Source organism: Mytilus galloprovincialis, chromosome 1, assembly GCF_965363235.1.
Source record: "Mytilus galloprovincialis chromosome 1, xbMytGall1.hap1.1, whole genome shotgun sequence".
NCBI lineage: Eukaryota > Metazoa > Mollusca > Bivalvia > Mytilida > Mytilidae > Mytilus > Mytilus galloprovincialis.
The window spans coordinates 94,303,380-94,323,280 of NC_134838.1; the positions used below are offsets into that span (position 1 = coordinate 94,303,380).

General features: G+C 32.5%; 1 protein-coding gene across 1 annotated transcript in view; it reads left to right on the plus strand.

The window, feature by feature from the left end:
• The window catches only part of LOC143045376 (stabilin-2-like), a 55,947-nt gene that overhangs the window by 28,960 nt on the left and 7,086 nt on the right, over positions 1-19,901 (plus strand). Inside the window, exons 18-30 of the mRNA XM_076217836.1 lie at positions 1,913-1,996; positions 3,945-4,031; positions 5,507-5,618; positions 6,838-7,027; positions 7,322-7,583; positions 9,424-9,519; positions 10,285-10,428; positions 10,792-10,934; positions 12,562-12,679; positions 12,985-13,083; positions 17,150-17,245; positions 17,898-17,996; positions 18,729-18,857. Of these exons, the coding sequence (XP_076073951.1) occupies positions 1,913-1,996; positions 3,945-4,031; positions 5,507-5,618; positions 6,838-7,027; positions 7,322-7,583; positions 9,424-9,519; positions 10,285-10,428; positions 10,792-10,934; positions 12,562-12,679; positions 12,985-13,083; positions 17,150-17,245; positions 17,898-17,996; positions 18,729-18,857 (1,659 nt within the window). The remainder of the gene's footprint in view (positions 1-1,912; positions 1,997-3,944; positions 4,032-5,506; positions 5,619-6,837; positions 7,028-7,321; positions 7,584-9,423; positions 9,520-10,284; positions 10,429-10,791; positions 10,935-12,561; positions 12,680-12,984; positions 13,084-17,149; positions 17,246-17,897; positions 17,997-18,728; positions 18,858-19,901) is intronic.

Below are 19,901 nucleotides of genomic sequence, written 5' to 3' on the forward strand. Positions count from 1 at the left end.
GCGATTTGCGTTCTTGGACACAGCTTATTACTCGTAACCCGAATATTTCACGCCCTTCTCGTAATCAATCTCTATTCTCGGTAAATGATGTTGTCATCATATATCAGCAGAACATATCGACTTAATCATTCAGTAAGAATTCTCTAAGAAATACGAAAACCGAAATTAGAAACAGGAAGTTTCACATGAAACGAAATTATCGACAGTTACCGGTAACGGAAATGAACAAAATCCGGAAATCGTAATTTTTTCAAAAATAAAAAAAATCGGGGCGGGAAGATTTCAGAGGGGCGGGCGGGGATGAAAATCTATCAATTAATTTTAATTGGCCTATTATACAATTGTTCGGAATATATTACCGTTTTGGAAGCCCTGGACTCTGGCCTATCAAATTATAAGCCTATTACTTTTGATAACTATTTAATACTAATGTCATTTTTTTTTTATAAATTTACCAAAAAAAATTAATTTGTAATAAAAAAATTTGTCTTAGTGCATACATGGAGCCCATTAGGAATACCATGTTCATTAATGCAAATAAAACTAAATGTTTGGTTACTGGAACAAATCAGAATCTACTCAACCAAACTTGATGATATATTCAAAAGTATTACAAAATTCTTCATGTGAAAAATTATTAGGTGTTAAAATTGATAGCAAACTTAACTGGAGAAATCAAATTGACCGAATTTGTGCTAATATATTATCCATAATATACCTTCTTTCTAAGATAAAGAAATTTTTAGATATAAATGCAAGGAAAACATATTACATTGGGTATATTCTGCCCCTAATTGACTACTGCTGTATCATTTGGGGTAAATGTAAAAATAAAGGGATAACAAAAATTTTAAAACTCCAAAAAAGGGCAGCAAGATTAATTCTAGATGCAGATCCTTTATCTCCCTCAGCCCTCTTATTTAAAGAACTTGGTTGGATGGCAGTTGACAATAGAATCAAATACCACAAATATTTACTTCTATATAAATGTATGGAAGCACAATGTTCCTAGTTCAAAAGTTTAAACTGAAATCAGATAATAATCCTTACTCCTTGAGAAGTGTCACTCAAGGTAATCTGGTAGTTCTTAAGCCAAAAACTGAGCTATTTAAGAAATCTTTTGTTTATTCAGGATCAGTGTTATGGAATGGACTACAACCCAAAAAACCCAAAACACATATACTTTTAAACAAAGTATCAAGAAGTACCTAAAAGAGTCCTGCCGGGCTGATAAGATTATGTTTTCTACAATGTATTTGTATATTCTTTTATTTAGATTTGATCTTTTGACCACATGTACATCTTGAATAGCTTTATATCTTATCATGTTAATAATATGAAATTGAATCACTTGACTGTAAATTAACTACACTACAGCTCAGACAGGTGGATTTTGCATTGTCCACCCATCCACAGTGGGAGTGGGCACCTGGTGGGCAAAATTTCTATCTTGTGCACTCTGACCACCCATAGGAGTGAGCATGCAATTTCTTCTGTTTAATCAAAAGACTTGCAAGTACAATAAATTGAAAAAAAAGCAGATAAGCAATTATAATCAATACTTTTACAAAAAAAGAGATTATAGCTGGAGTGGGCATGGGTGGGCTGTCCACGGTAGGCTGGTGGAAAAAAGCAAAATCCACCCAGCCTGTTGTGTATGTGTAAATACCTGTTTTTGATTGTAATGTTATTTGTATGTGAGGGCCTCAGGGAATATTAGTTTATTGTAACTAACTGAATTTACCCTCTTTAAATAAAGAATTTATTTTTATTATTATTATTAACATTTATTTCCCTTTTTCTAACAACGTTTTCAATTATTATTTAATATCAATTAGATACATTTCAAGCTTCGGTTACATTCTTCTGTTGCTGAAATCCATAGTCATATATTTTTGGTTAATTATAACAGGATGAGGTTAGAACAGGATGTACTTACTATATATACCGCATGAGTCTACGTGGTTGTGCACAAGTTTGTAACAGAACTCATATTGTAAGTAATTAAAATATATAAATTACTTATGGGTTTTTCATGTTTGAATATAATACTTATAACCAATGCATTAAATAAAATTTCATGAAAATGTCAACAAGACAGCAACCAAGCAATACAAAAGAAATAAAATTAAGAGTTATGACTGATGTTTCAAGTATGAGTTAAGGGCATACGATACAGTTACAGGGGAGGTAATGACGTTGCTAACGTAAATTGTTATTTTCGCGACGTCAAACGGTGTCTTATCGGGAAAAGATGCAGTTTTCGGCTAATTTTTAGCATTCAAACTGATTTAACTTGAAAACGAGTCCATGGACCCCCCTTTTTTAAAATGACATTTGGTTTGATTACGTAAAAAGATTATGTGTACCAATTTTCATGAAAACGTAAATAGTGCAATTTTTTTTAAATTTGATAAATATACAGCCAAAAATTACGTTTTTTTCCTACATTCATGATCATTTGATAAATTTGAGTTATTTGTAAAAATAAAATGTACAAATTTATGCAATATTTATATAACACACGAATTTCAAATAATTTAACAAAAAACAGATCGTGTTTATCTTTTAAAACAAAAAAGTTATGTATTTCTATCGAAAGGAAAAATATGTCCACAAATCCGTATTTTGAGGAAATATCCGAAATTTGAACCTCAATTTACTCAAAAAGTAGCACATGAAGGTATATTTTTTATAACATATTTGATTTGATCAGGTTTAAAATAGCCTATATGCAAATTTTCATCAACTTGTAAATACAGGATCAAAACTGTATCGTATGCCCTTAAGGCTCTCGTTATTTGGTGCCCTATGCTCCAACTCACTCTCATTTTTAGCAAGTTATAAAACAGACGACTTATGATCTGTAACCAAATCAAATGTAAGTCATTAGTCAAACAGCAAAAGGAGTCAACTGAAAAGGCTTTGTACATAGTGCAGATTCAAATACCAGTACATGTTATTGATAAAAAGAGGTTTTTTATGTATTTTAGTAATGCATTTAGTTTGCTGACTTGTAGCATACATATTTGATGAACACATTGGTAGAAGTATAGCTACCTTTTTTCAAGTTTTATTTTAAAAGAGAAAACAAAAAATACATTGATAAAACAACAAAACAAATTAAATTCAGTTGAGAACAAACCATTTTTTTGTGTACAAAATGGGTTATAAATGAGAGAAATCTAGTAAAGAAATGTATCTTGAGCCACTGAATTGTTCTATTATGAAGTTATTGTCAATTCATTATAAAAATTAAACTTAAAAAGTTGCTTCACATTTTACATATAGAAATTAGAAGATGTGGTATAATTACCAATGAGACAGCTTTCCACCATACACCAAATGCAATAAAAGTTAACAACTATTGATCACTGTACAGCCTTCAATAATGAGCAAAACCCATACCATATAGTCAGCTATAAAAGGCCTTGAAATGACATGTAGAACAATTTTTAAAAAAAAATAACGACCTGATATATGAACGAAATAATGAAAGAAAAACAAATATGATTTACAGCATCAAACAACAACGACTAAATTAACGGCTCCTGACTGGGTACAGGCACATTCAGAATATGGCGGGTTGAACTAGTTTGAAGGCACCAACTGTCCCCTTAACCTTGGATGGTGGTGTAACAGTACAACTCAAGAACAAACTATAAAAATCAGATGAATTGAGCTTTATAACTCATCAGATCGATACAGAGCAGAAATTTATCTAACAAAAACAAAGAACGAACGTGACAGGGTACTTATACATCCCCACAACTTAAAAGATACTAAATACAGATCTGAGTGTACTTTCAGTTACTGACAGCTAGTTCAAAGCCCCCCAATAAAAACAATAAAAAAGATCATGCAACTTAGTCTACTGTTCATTTTCTAATACATCCATAATTGTTAAACATAGCTGATCTTAACTTACAATTTGTATTTTGAAGAAAAAACAATGTTGTACAAACTTCTACAGTATTGACTGTCATCCATGTCCTGGTGGTTTCAAAAATCCATGCTCAGATAATGGGCAGGTGAGTTGTCTTGCAGGCTTACATAATCCATGCTCGGATAATGGGCAGGTTAGTTGTCTTGCAGGCTTACATAATCTATGACCAGGTAAAGGGGAGGTTAGTTGTCTTGCAGGCTTCCATAATCGATGCTCAGATAAGGAGGAGGTTAGTTGTCTTGCAGGCTTCCATAATCTATGACCAGGTAAAGGGGAGGTGAGTTGTCTTGCAAGCTTACATAATCCATGCTCGGATAATGGGCAGGTTAGTTGTCTTGCAGGCTTACATAATCTATGACCAGGTAAAGGGTAGGTTAGTTGTTTTGCAGGCTTCTATAATCAATGCTCAGATAAGGAGGAGGTTAGTTGTCTTGCAGGCTTCCATAATCTATGACCAGGTAAAGGGGAGGTGAGTTGTCTTGCAAGCTTCCATAATCTATGACCAGGTAAAGGGGAGGTTAGTTGTCTTGCAGGCTTCCATAATCTATGACCAGGTAAAGGGGTGGTGAGTTGTCTTGCAGGCTCCCATAATCTATGACCAGGTAAAGGGGAGGTGAGTTGTCTTGCAAGCTTCCATAATCTATGACCAGGTAAAGGGGAGGTGAGTTGTCTTGCAAGCCTCCATAATCTATTGACCAGGTGAAGGGGAGGTAAGTTTTCTTGCAGGCTTCTATAATCCATGCTCATAAAATAAGGGGGCGGTAAGTTGTCTAGCAGGCTTTTGTAATCCATGCTAAAGTCAGGTAAGTCGTTTTTGAGGCTTCTGTAATCCATGCTCTGGTAAAGGACAGGTATGTTTTCTATCAGGCTTCAGTAATTCATGCTCAGGAATAAGCAGGTAAGTTAAGTTGTTTTGCAAACTACCTTGATCCATGCACAGGTAACTGACAGGTTTAGAAACCCATAAGGGTTCGAGAATATTTTCTCAGGTAATCAACAAAGCATGTTTAACAATTCATTCTAGTGGGACCTATCTAGATGTACTGAAGGAATAAATTGAGTTAAGGAGATGGTTGCTAAGTTACATATAAAAAGTAAGGATTAAAACTAACACAGACATTGATAATTGATTTACTTTAGATATTTTTAATCTATCACTGGGAAAAGTTCAAGATTGGGATATGTCAGACAACTGATAGCAAGATTGACTGTCTCAAACCAAGCTTGTTCTAATGAGTTTTCTTGTTACTAATTAGCTAATTTGTATATAATCTAGAGATATTTTAAAAATAATTTGGTATTGAAATATATGTTATGTAGGTAGTGCATCATGTTTCCTGCTACTTTACATTCATTTAAAACTTGTGTTCTTTCTATGCAATTTAGGAGTCAGTGCTTGAAGCTTTTTTTAAAACAGCTCTTTATAGAATTACAACAACAAGAAATACATTAAAAGAAATTGGTTAATACTTGTATGATTTTCTCTATGATTGTTTGAGGAAATAGTGTTGGATAATTGGGAAAATAAGTATTTGATTTATGACCTTGTATTTTTAACAGTGTATGGACGGAGTCAATGGTAATGGAACATGTATGTGTGATACAGGCTTTACTGGTACCCTATGTAACCAGTGTGAAGATCCTAATAAATTTGGTCCGTACTGTAATCAGAGTAAGTTAATATTGTTACCTAAGCTACACTTGTAACATTTCGTAAACAGTTTGAATTAGCCTATATTGTAGAATAGTAGGTAAACAATGTAAACCAGGGTTAAATCTGGTACAATTAGATTCAATGTAGTCCTAGGTTTAATGTACTGATTCACCATTTTGGATTACCTTTTATACTATGCTCCACATTATTTTGTAATGGTTTTCTAAACTTCATTTGAAGTAGGAGTTATCAAATTTAATTTTTTTTAATTTACTCCAAAATTGCTGAGTTATCTATGCAATATGTAGTACGTGTATTTCGGACGAAAATGTTTCAATTTGAAATGAGGCAATAACTGTACTGACTGAGTTGGGAAGATATTGAATTAGCTTGGGGCTCTGAAATAAATTTTATAGAATTTAATCATACTTTGCCAAAATGGTAATTTTGTCATGACATGTGTTTGAAATATCTAGTGGTTGTTTTTAAACTAGAGATGAGTCTTAATAAAAAAAAAAGATCCCAACTATGTGATAGAGAAAATGTGGACAATAGAATTCTCAAAAAAGAAATTTGGGGGAGGTAGCATTTTTAACTTTTTTTATCTGAAAATGTTGAAAAAATGCTGGAACTGATTTTTATTGTTTAGTTCAAATGGCCAATTGGGTCAGTATAAGCTGTTGCCATCAATATGCATTTGTCTTCTGTTTGCTTATTTAACATTTTGACCATCTCCTTTGAAACTTGTGTGGACCAATCTTCAGAAATAATGTATAAAAGGTCTTACAGAAAATTCTCATGAAATTTCAATTACATAAAAAGCAGGTAGGCAAGAGGTAACTATTGATTTGAAAGATTTGAAAATGCTTTCCCTACTGACACTTCAAGGTAATACTTTTTGAAGTTTAATAAATGTTGTTGGGGATAAATTTCTGCAGTGTTTACTATTTAGATTACTGCACTCATGGAATCAAAGCAACAACAAAACATAAAATTCTGTAAAGAAGTTGACTAGTTTCTGTCATCTGAAGATTAAATAGGTTATATATGGTTGGTGAAAATTCATTATTGACATTTGATACAGATCCAGGTGATTGATACATATACAAAGTTTTCACACAAATGAAATGACATTCAAATGAATTTCTTTACTTAACCTTGCTGGCTCTGTAAAGATTTCTGCAACAATATTATGCATAAAAGTGAAGTAAACTATCTTTTCTTTTCTTTTGTTTAGCCTGCACCTGTCAGAAGGGGACATGTAAGAACACAATAGATGGAGATGGAACATGCAAATACTGTAAAAACCATTTGTTCAAGGGAGATAATTGTGACATGAAACAAATGTTCTGCCGCCCTAGACTTTGGACCACATTATATTCTTCTGGATTTTGTCATCTAAATGCCTACTGTGATAGTTCTTACAGGTTGATTGAGTTTTACTAATACACAGAATTGTGTTGAAATACATAAAATGTTATATTACAAAGAAATATTGATGTTGTGTAATAGAAAGTCATAAAATTCTGTAAATCTGTTTCATTTGAGTATTCTTTGATAGATGCCAATACAAAAGGCAAAATACTTAAATTTCTGTTTGTCATTTTGTTGTATTAGAATCACATATTGGTGCAGAAGTATAATAGCTTATACTACAACACATTAAATCGACCCACATCACTTGTGTAATTTTTTTTTAAAACAAATCATTGTGTTTTTAGATGCAAGTGTCAACAAGGTTATGAAGGAAAGTATATCAACAGTGATCTGATCTGCAGTGAAATAGACAACTGTCAGCTTCCAGACCGTGGAGGATGCCATCTACAAGCTACGTGTATAAAGACAGGACCTGGTGATAACATCTGTAAATGTGAGGCTGGATGGGTCGGTGATGGGAACTTTTGTTATCGTAGTGTACAGTGTAACTCACATAGAGATTGTCATGTAAATGGACGATGCAAACCACATTGGACAAATACACAGGTACTTCGGTAAACTATAAGAAATTCACATTTTAGTTGGCTCACTTTGCCAAAATTTGCAAGTGAACTATTGTCATTACTTGTCTTATGTAGTCTGATATCCTTTAATTTTTATACCCCCGCTTTAAAAAAGGGGGGGTATACTGTTTTACCTCTGTCTGTCCGTCCATCAGTCCGTCCATCAGTCCGTCAGTCCGTCCGTCAGTCCGTCCGTCAGTCCGTCCGTCAGTCAGTCCGTCAGTCAGTCCGTCCCATGAAACTTTCGTCACATTTTTCTCAGGAACTACACATCCACCCTTTCTGTAATTTGGTATCAACATTTATATATGTCAGCCATACCGTGTGATGCGTTTTCAGATTCATCACTTGACAACTTCCTGTTTACCAAACACTTGTATGAATTTACACATGATAGCCAAGTTGAAAATTTTCGTCACATTTTTCTCAGGAACTACAATACAAGGATTTCTGAAATTTGGTTTCAGGATTTATATAAGTCAGCTATACCGTGTGATGCGTTTTCAGATTCATCACTCGACAACTTCCTGTTTACCGAACACTTGTATGAATTTACACATGATAGCCAAGTTGAAAATTTTCGTCACATTTTTCTCAGGAACTACAATACAAGGATTTCTGAAATTTGGTTTCAGGATTTATATAAGTCAGCTATACCGTGTGATGCGTTTTCAGATTCATCACTCGACAACTTCCTGTTTACCGAACACTTGTATGATTTTACACATGATAACCAAGATAAAAATTTTCGTCACATTTTTATCAGGAACTACAATACAAGGATTTCTGAAATTTGGTTTCAGGATTTATATAAGTCACCTATACCGTGTGATGCGTTTTCAGATTCATCACTCGACAACTTCCTGTTTACCGAACAATTGTATGATTTTACACATGATAACCAAGTTAAAAATTTTCGTCACATTTTTCTCAGGAACTACAATACAAGGATTTCTGAAATTTGGTTTCAGGATTTTTATAAGTCAGCTATACCGTGTGATGCGTTTTCAGATTCATCACTCAACAACTTCCTGTTTACCGAACACTTGCATATTTTTACACTATTAATATTATCCACTTGCGGCGGGGGTATCATCAGTGAGCAGTAGCTCGCAGTTTCACTTGTTAACTACAAAAATGAACTTAGTGGACAATATTATAAATGCCTTCCAAATGCTGACATTAGGACAGTAACATTGCAATTGCCTGATAAATTCTTTTGAGCCTAAAGGTATATTTTTTACCAAAGTTGACTAATTAATAATGCCTCCATTTGAAAAATACAGGTGACTAATAATATTATTTAATTCCTAAAATGGAATATCATATTGCAAGAGCATGTATGTGCATAAAGTAATCTTCTATGGAAAATAAGTATATTTGTGCAATAACTTAAAATTTTATAATGTGTATAACCGAGTCAAACAAATACTTATGAATTGTTTTCAAATTATCCCATACTACATGCATTACCCAGGTATACTGGATATTGGATACAATGTATTGATTCATGACACTTTATCCAATACATTAAAAAGAGAACAAAAAACAGTTGCTGTAAATTTTGTTTACACCTTCTTGAAATACCAGAATATATTTTATGAAGAAAATTTGACTTGACAAAAACTTTTATATTTCTTGCTTAGATTTATCCAAGAAATATAGATAAGTGCTGTTTCAGAAAAAAAAAAACGGTGGACAAATTTAAAAAGTTAAAATGACCCTCTGGCATCTTATTTGTGATGATGAAATAGAAAAATGTAAAAGTTACATTGATCCTCTGGCAAATAATTTTAAATGATGAAATTTGTTTATTTACACAGAGTCTATGTGAATGTATAAAAGATTTTCATGGGAATGGTACTTATTGTGTTCCCAATGATCCCTGTACTGTAAACAAAGGCAACTGTCACAGAAAGGTTAGTATTTTATAATGACATTATGTATCACCTCTTCTTGAAACTAATAAAATTGATAATGGAAATAAGTGTGACTGGGAACAAAAATTTCATGTAAAAACTACTAATAAAAATGAAAAAGAATGAATTAAAGCATTTATAAGCTATAAAAGATACAAAAGGAGTGATCTAAGAAATGCACATATTTGACTGTTTTTGGTCATTGTTCAGTAGCAAATATCTTGATTTATTTATAGGAAGTTATAAATCAATTTAACATTGAATTAGTTATTGAGAAAATCATACTTCCACTTTGAAATTAGGGCTTTTTGAAAAATCTAATTTTTAGCACTTGCATATTTGAATTCATGTTAAAGAACAGAGAAAAAGTTATTTCAGATAGTTTGCAAGAACATGTACATGTATCATATATTCATAAAATTTCATCATGAATCTGTTTTATTACTTATAAACAATTAGATAAAGTGCCTTCCAAAAGGTGAATGTACATTTGTATAGAATGCAATTAAATATGTTCCAAACAATATCCTCATATCATAATTCCTTATTATAAAAATCACTCTACCACTATTGGTTATGATAATCTTTTATATATGTACATTATACAGACAGTCTGTATTCCACTGTTGGGTAATGTAACTATTATTGCATGATATATTAAGTCAGAATATACCATTGTTTGTTCAGGAAACCTTAGTTGTATTTTATTCAAGCCTACTATGCCACTATTGTTATAAGAAATAATATTTTTTTTATTTTATACAGGCAGACTGTACCACTGTTGGTTTAGGTAACCATACATGTACCTGTATGCTAGGTTATGTAGGGAATGGATATGTATGTATTCCTACAATATACAAAGTGATTGAGGAGGACACCAGACTTTCAAAGCTTTTAGGATTTCTTCAGGTAATTTCTAATGTATTTCCAAAAAATGCACGAAAATATTTATGGCTATTTTTATTGTATTGCAAATGGTATGCCTGGATACTGATGAAACTTTACACATTTTTAGAACACTGCATAAGGTCATGCATAAATTAATATAATCATGATCCAGCATGTATAAGGGGAAATAATCAGTTTACTAATTTCATTTGATGAAATCTGTATCCTTTTGTGACTTCATTCACTGGTCTAGTTTTATTTGGTCAGCATTGTTATCTGTCATTTTATAACCCTTTAAAATAGTTGGGATATACACTCTATAGATCATCTTTGTCTTGAGCATTTTCTTTTTTATGAATCTATATTGTACAATATTTTTTACAGAAACTTGGGAATGAAGACCTCCTATTGTCAACAACAGACAATTATACATTTTTTGCTCCGAATGATAATGCTATGGATTTTGTTATTTCAAGAATGGAATCCAGTTATTGGGATAAACCTGATAATATCTTAAATTTTATAAGGTCAGTATTAGAAATTAGTAACATAATCTTGTCATTGAAAAGCCTTTTACTACGGGCAAGCTAAGTTATGAATTTGGGCAAGAATTTTTCTGTATATGTGTTTTTAATTTGTTAGTATAATTATTCTTGAATGGTTCCTTGAACACTTATGGATTGATTCAGTGAACACTTCAGGGTTGGTTCAGTGGACACTTCTGGATTGGTTCAGTGTATACGTCTGGATTGATTCAGTGAACACTTCTGGATTGGTTCAGTGTATACGTCTGGATTGATTCAGTGAACACTTCTGTGTTAGTTCAGTAAATGGTTCTGGGTTGGTTCAGTGAAAATTTCTGGGTTGTTTCGGTGAACGCTTCTAGGTTGGTTCAATTAATACTTCAGGGTTGGTTCAGTGAACACTTCTGGATTTGTTCAGTGTATACGTCTTGATTGATTCAGTGAACATGTCTGGAATGATTCAGTGAACACTTCTAGGTTGGTTCAGTGAACACTTCTGGATTGGTTCAGTGTATACGTCTGGATTGATTCAGTGAACACTTCTAGGTTGGTTCAGTGAACACTTCTGGATTGGTTCAGTGTATACGTCTGGATTGATTCAATAAACACTTTTAAGTTGGTTCAGTGAACACTTCCAGGTTGGTTCAGTTAACATTTATGGGTTGGTTCAGTGAACACTTCTGGATTGGTTCAGTAAACATTTTTGGGTTGGTTCAGTAAACGCTTTTGGGTTGGTTCAGTTAACATTTATGGGTTGGTTCAGTGAATGCTTTTTGGTTGGTTCATTGACGCTTCTGGGTTTGTTCTGTGAATACTTCTTGATGTCTGATATTTTTCAGTAAAACATAAAAACAGAATGATATAACAATTAAACTCTGTTGTTATTTGACCAAGAGTAATGAGTTCTAATTTTTAGCTAAAAACCACTAACTGATTATTTTTTTATGCCCCACCTTCAATAGTGGAGGGGCACTATGTTTTCTGTTTTGTACATTTGTTGGTTTGTTTGTTCATCCATCTGTCCCGCTTCAGGTTAAAGTTTATGGTCAAGGTAGTTTTTGATGAAGTTTAAGTCTTATCAACTTGAAACTTAGTATACATGTTCCCTATGATATGATCTTTCTAATTTTAATGCTTAATATGAGTTTTGACCCCAATTTCACATTCCACTGAACATGGAAAATGATAATGCGAGTGGAGAATCAGCGTACAATGGACACATTCTTGTTTTTGTTTTTTTTTATTAAATTACAAGTTACATTTTTTTGGAGGTCAATCTAAGATGCAACATATAAGATTACTATTCAATTATTATTGTAATTCTTTGAGTATTGATCTCTACCGCAAAAAAGGTACAGTACAGAAAACTCTTAAGTAAGACAATACATTACACATGTATCCATGAATAACTTGATATACATAATGCATTTATAATTAATAAGTCATACATCCTGAAATTCTTTTTGTCCTATTGCCTGAAAATATGTGATCCAAAAAAATCTTTCCCGATGGAATCTTAACTTTCCTTTCCTTGCTTTTAAGATGAAACTTGCTTTATAAAAGTAGGACTGTGATGATATTTTAATTTTAAATAGGAAGTATAATGTACTTGATATCCTGACTTTTGTAGATTCCACACTTTGCCTGGGTTGTACAGTATAAATATGTTGTTATCATATCAGAAAACACATATAAGAATGGAGACGTTATATGATGGATTCTCACTTAGTGTATTCAACTTTAATAATGTAAGTCAAAAATTAGCAAAAAGTAACAATATATTAGAGACTTCTTTTTAATACATTTAACTTTAACAATGTAAGAAACAAAAGGGAGCAGAAGAACATAAAATATACATACAATGACATTATATTTTTGGATGGTAGATTTATTTTATAAAGTTCTCTAATAAAGAAAAAGGAATTATCATGGTTGTGAAAATATGCATTTTTGTCATTTTGTCAAAAAGTAATAGAAATGTTATTTTATAGAAAACCAAAAGTAGTATTCTGTGGTGATATTAAACTTTTACACAATTTATATTATACTATAGGAATCTTTTGTTGGAGCATATGAAGACACAAAAATATTATCTGGATTTTTAGATCAAGATATACCAGCTGTCAATGGATATGTTCATATCATAACTAAGGTAAAATGTTCAGTACAGTGGATATGTTCATATCATAACTAAGGTAAAATGTTCAGTACAGTGGATATGTTCATATCATAACTAAGGTAAGATGTTCAGTACAGTGGATATGTTCATATCAAAACTAAGGTAAAATGTTCAGTACAGTGGATATGTTCATATCATAACTAAGGTAAAATGTTCAGTACAGTGGATATGTTCATATCATAACTAAGGTAAAATGTTCAGTACAGTGGATATGTTCATATCATAACTAAGGTAAGATGTTCAGTACAGTGGATATGTTCATATCATAACTAAGGTAAAATGTTCAGTACAGTGGATATGTTCATATCATAACTAAGGTAAAATGTTCAGTACAGTGGATATGTTCATATCATAACTAAGGTAAAATGTTCAGCACAGTTCCAGTAAGGAACCAGATAGAGGCAAAAATAATTAAAAAAAATGAATAAGAGTCATGATTACACTTGATGGTTAAGTATTTAATTACACATCAATAGAAACTGGAGAAGGTACTAAATATTCTTTGTATCAATTCCCTTTAAATTACGAAAAGTATTACATGTATAATACTAGCTTTTATTGATCACAATATTTCTACCCCTGCTGTGTAGCTGGGGAGGAACATTAAGTGTTACCCTTGTCCGTTCGGCCATATATCCGTACCTAAGAACATCCAAAAAAAAGTTTCTGTTCTCCAACTTTAGTTTGTCTCAACAAAATGTTATGAAACTTGAACAATGAACAAAATGCTTATTTCTATATCACACAGACCAAGTTCGTTATGTGGATGGCGTCACTTCTCTAGTTCTCTAGTTATGTCCCTTTATAATGTTAAATGCAACAAGTGGGCATCATTTCCTTTTTTTCTCTTTTGATAACAGGCTGTAAAAATATAGATATGGCTTTTTGACACATTTTTAGGCAGTTAAGCTGCCTTATGCGAGCACCCTGGATTTTTGTTCTACCCAATAAATGCTGAAATACGTGCCACTGTTATTATCTAGCTGGGTATTATGTTATTTATAACTTATTGGACATTTTTTTCATACTTTTTATTCTGGATTACAAAAAATATGACCAGAAAAACCTTAAATGATCGTCGATTTTCCCAAAAGTTTTGAAGTTGCACATAGGAAGTAGAGCACATTAGGAATCCTTATGTATGTTATCATCCCCTGAGCTTTTGGCTAAGATGTCCAAGAACAAATGTATGAAATATTTAATCGCCGAAAATCTCTAAAGACCAGTAGTTTAGATTTCCCAAATTGCAAAAGTCGTAGGAATATTGTTTGTCATCAATACGTAGTCAACTACGTCAATAGTCTATTAAAATAAGTTCGACTGATCACGCTGTTGACGTCAATTTTGAATTGGAAGACGAAATTTTGTATCTTTTCAATTTGGACGCAGGGGTTCAAATTAGCGGTGGTCTGAGGTCTGCGACCTTCCACTTTTGCAGTCGGAGTTTCTACTTGGTTACTAGCTACGCCCGACATGCCCGACGGACCTTGAAAGAAAATAAAAAATTAACTTTCCAAACATTTTTACCAAAGTTTTCTGATAAACGATCTCAAACTTATTTTCATCATTACTATCCATGACAGCGATGCTCAATTTGTTCAACTGCTAGATTTATACAGAAAATCGCCGACAAATAATGTGTAAATCCGAGTAAAATCGTATCTCACTCCATCTGTCAAAAACAACATTGCAAATAAAATGGCTGCCGCGATAAAATTGCAATATCGGATCCGATTCCGGAAGCGGATAATGGTAATCCCGGGTTTGACTATCATTTAAAAAAAATCCAGACAGGTGACAAAATACATCTATGCATGGTAAATAAATATAAACACTAGAATTGAAAACCAAAAGATATATGTAAAAGAAAGAAAAAGCAGAAAATATTTTGTACACAAATTTAAAGGTCAAAATCCAATACAATGTGACAGCTGGGAACAGTTTATCTAACAATATATATGTTCCTGGTAACAGTATAAATTTTCTTTTTCAGTGATAAATGTTGGTAATGCATGTTAGATGCTTTTAAAGTTAAACGTATTACTGCAATTTCAAGGGGTATTTTTTTCTTCTCAATTTTGATGGGTCAGTTAAAATAGCTGGAAGTTTCTTATATAAAAAAAAAGATGTGGTATGATTCCCAATGAGACAACTGTCCACAAGAGACCAAAATGACACAGACATTAACAACTATAGGTCATCGTACGGCCTTCAACAATGAGCAAAGCCCATACCATTACCACATAGTCAGCTATAAAAGGCCCCGATAAGACAATGTGAAACAATTCAAACGAGAAAACTAATAGCCTTGTTTATATATTTTTTTTTAACTAAAAACAAATATGTAACACATAAACAAACGACAACCACTGAATTACAGGCTTCTGACTTGGGACAGGCACAAATAGTGCATCTATATATATGATACCTAAATGTAAGCAAATCTTATTATATATAGGTGGAGTCCATTGGGCCACTCTACCTCCTCCTGTTTGACAACTTTGAAACGGATGAGATCCCCACCCCATATAAATTCATGTATGAGACTAAATAACTAATCAAATGAAATATAGGGGAAGTCCCCAGGGTCACCCCACCCCCTCATGTTTTAGAACTTGGAAACCGTGAGTCGAGATCCCCACCCTAAACCATATTTATTCATGTATGGGACAATATATAAATAATCAAATGAAATATAGGGGGAGTCCCTGGGGGTCACCCCACCCCTCTTGTTTGAGAACATGGTAACAGTCCAGAACCCCACCCCTAAACCATATATCTTCGTGTAGGGGACAATATAACAAATCAAATGAAATATGTGGGGGGAGTCCCTAGGGATCACCCCGACCCACCTATTTGAGAACTTGGAAACGGTCGAGATCCCCACCCCTAAACCATATATATTCATGTATGGGAAAATATAATAAATCATATGAAATATAGATGGAGTTGGTGGGGCCACTCTACCCCTTCCTGTTTGAGAATTTATAATGGTCGAGATCCACAATCTTAAACCATATATATTTATGTATGGGATAATATTACAAATCAAATAAATTATAAGGGGTCCCTATGGTCACTGTACACCCTCCTGTTTGGAAAAATTCGAGATCCTCACCCCTTAACCATATATACTCATGTATGGGACTATATAACAAATCAAATGAAATATAGGGGAAGTCCCTGTGGTCACCATACCCCTCCTGTTTAAGATCTTGGAAACAGTTGGGATCCCCACCTCTAAATAAAATTAAATATAGGGGGAGTCCCTGCAGTCACCCCACCCCTCCTGATTGAGAAATTGGAAAGAGTCGAAACCTCACCTTTAAATTAAACCATATATATTCATGTATGAGAACTGCCGATCAAATGAAATATAGGGAGAGTCCTTAGGGTCACCCTACCCACTCCTGTTTGATAACTTAGTGTACTGTTGAACACAAACTCAGATTTCTTTCCAGGGAAGCAAGTCTATTCATACTTTTACAAGCTCGTACTAAAGTCAATTTGAACTACTAACAGTCAACCAATACTAACGTTAACTATCAGCTAGAAGAACTGCAATCATTGCAAACTTGTACCACTGCAGACTCATGACCATGAAAAAAATATACTTGATATATGTGTTGCTTTTAAAAGCTTTGACAAAATTTGAATTATTTGCCTCAATGATTAATTCATTAAATGAACATAAATGTACAATATATGACTGTTTAATGTTTGTTCTTTTTAAAAAATCTTTTAAAAAAAATTTGAAGCAACATTGCCACAGTTTTTATAATCATATGCATTGGTTTTTGGTTAACTGCCTACAGCGCTTACAGTGCTTTGATTACATTTACTATCATGTTAATGCTAAAGGTTAATATTTTCACAATAATGACAATGTTTTATTGCAGTAAATAGATTCATCACTGAGTATAAAAAGAATCTTGTCCAATTTGAATAAGCTTTCCCTGGACATATTCTTCTATTTTTTCTGCTGATAAATCTATGGGAACAAATGGTGAATGAATTTTTTACCTTGAATTTTTTACAGGCACTAGAACCTTTTTTCCCTTCCTCTGATACACCAATGTTAGATGAGTTTTTCAACAGTCATTCAGAATACAGTCAATTTGGAGATTGGTTAGAGGTAATTATTGAATGCAAATTTATACAGTTATTAACTTTATATCTTGTCAATTTTAACAATTTTGTTTGTTAGAATTCAGAAAGATAATTATTTTTTGTAGGATTTATGTAAAAAAGTGGCTCTGGGTTCTCAGAGTTCACATAAGAAATAGAGGTTGACTGAATTGAAAAATGTATGTGTTCCTAAAGAAACAAAGGATGACTCAATGTAACAGTGCATATAAAAAAGAAGATGAGGTATGATTACCAATGGGACAACTGTCCACAAGAGACCAAAATGACACAGACATTAACAACTACAGGTCACCGTACACCGTTGCCTTCAACAAAGAGCTTTTTTATAACATTATTTTTTTGCTTATTTGGCCCTTTGGGCTATGTGAGCTGTAACCATCAAGTGGCGTTTATTGTTGTTCACTGTTCTTTGTCATCAAAAACTTTTAAAAAAATCTTCTCCTCTGAAGCCACTGGACTAATTTTAACCAAACTTGAACTGAATGATCCTTAGGGTATCTTATATAAAGTGTTTTTTACCTTATTTATCATACTTAATTCTTAAATTTTAAGGGTTTTCAAATAAACCAGATGCACTTTATTAAATAATATGTATAATACAAAGAAAAACTTTATAAAGTTTGGGTGTTTATTTTCAGATGAGAGGCATACTAGATAACATTATGCTAAATATGAACCAGTATACCCTATTGGTACCTACAAACTCAGCAATGGTTGGACATAACATTTCTTTTGTAGTAAGTATGAACCAGTATACCCTATTGGTACCTACGAACTCAGCAATGGTTGGACATAACATTTCTTTTGTAGTAAGTATGAACCAGTATACCCTATTGGTACCTACGAACTCAGCAATGGTTGGACATAACATTTCTTTTGTAGTAAGTATGAACTACTACTGGTGAATACTGCTGTTGCCTATTCTCAGAACTCAGCAATGGTTTAACATAACATATATTTTGTAGTAATCACAAACCAGCCGGCACTATTGTTTTCTCAGAACTCAGAAATTAAAATAATACTGATGCCTCAGAACTGACAACAATGGAAGAAAAAATAAATCACAAAAATACTAAACTCTGCAAAAAATTTAGAACGGAAAGACCCTTATCGAATGGCAAAATCAAAAGCTCAAATACAACAAACGAATGGAATGGACATTGAACTTTGTATTTTTATAATAAATAGTATTTAAGCCTGAAGTCTCAGCATTTTGTTCGGATATTGAATTTCAGTTATAAGTATATTGCGTGTACCTCTAAACATGCATTTAAAAAAACAAATTTTGCTGTGCCTGCAACGTTTTCTTTTTTAAAGGAATACTGAAATCCAATCTATTTTGGAAAATGGCTGTTAGTTGAATATACATGCAGTGCATAATAACATACATAAACAGATGGTACAGTACACATGAACTTTATTTTTTTTATTGTAATTATTTTTGGCATTCAAATTAAAGTATTTTTTAGCAATCAAGGTACCTGAAGTTTTATATGTTACCAAGAATACGATTGTTGAGCTCATTTGAAGACGGAGAAACAATACCTACTGTACTAGGCACCACTCAGCAATTAAAGTTTACCAGAATAGGTAGCAAGGTATAGTAATATAGTACCCACTTGCAGTAGGCATAACATCTTTATTTACTTTATAAACAAACAATCAAATATTCATTTCTTTTCAGCAATAATTTATTGCATAGTAATAATTCTCAAAGCTTTCCATTCAATCATATCAACATCTAAGATCTAGCAAATTTACAAAATCTTAAGTGGAAGTGAATTACTCTCAGGGCCACAAATTTGTATCAAAATGTAAAAAAATACTAATGAAATTTTTTTGTTTTCATAGGTGATAGATTTAGCCTTAAAGACAATCACAACCTTAATAAAAGATTTAACTTATTTATTTTAAGTTTTATGTTATTGACAATGTTAATTGAATGTTTCTGCTTCTCTGAAACGGTAACAAGACTATGTATTATAAATGCCTCTCAAAATGACCATATAGAAAAGGACAATTTTAATGATTAGGATAGGATGCATCTAATTTGTATATTTGTGGCATGATTTTGTAAATAATGGAAAAAGGATTTCTTTAAATTTTTTCTGGTCAAAGTTTTTAAGTTGACCAAAATTTCTTAAATTTATAACATTTCATATAAACAGGCAAAATTTGCTCACCTGAATTTCATATGAAATTCGTGTAAAAATTGTATAAGGTTGTATAAGCTCGTTTGAGGTGAAATGTGAATTTCAAGTGAGATTCAAATAAATTTAAATGCACTTGAAATTGATGTGAGTAAAATTTCTCTGTGTAAGCTATTATAGTTTTGTCAAACAAGCAAGTGTTGCAATTGTGATGATGGAAGTGTTTAACGACCTTGACTGGATATAAATCCCTTGCGCGGTTGTGAAACCGAACTCTAATCAGATTGAATCTTATTAACTTATTTATTGCTGTAAACGATTGCTAAGAATTATTCAGTAAGAGAATACTGATACATTACTAGTGAATACTAACAGCTTAAGAGAATCTGAAATTGAGTCAGAACTTTTACAACATATTTTTGAGAGAAAGAAAAAGAGAACAATGAATCTTCCTTTAAAATCGTTACGAAATTATCATTTTTCATATATTGC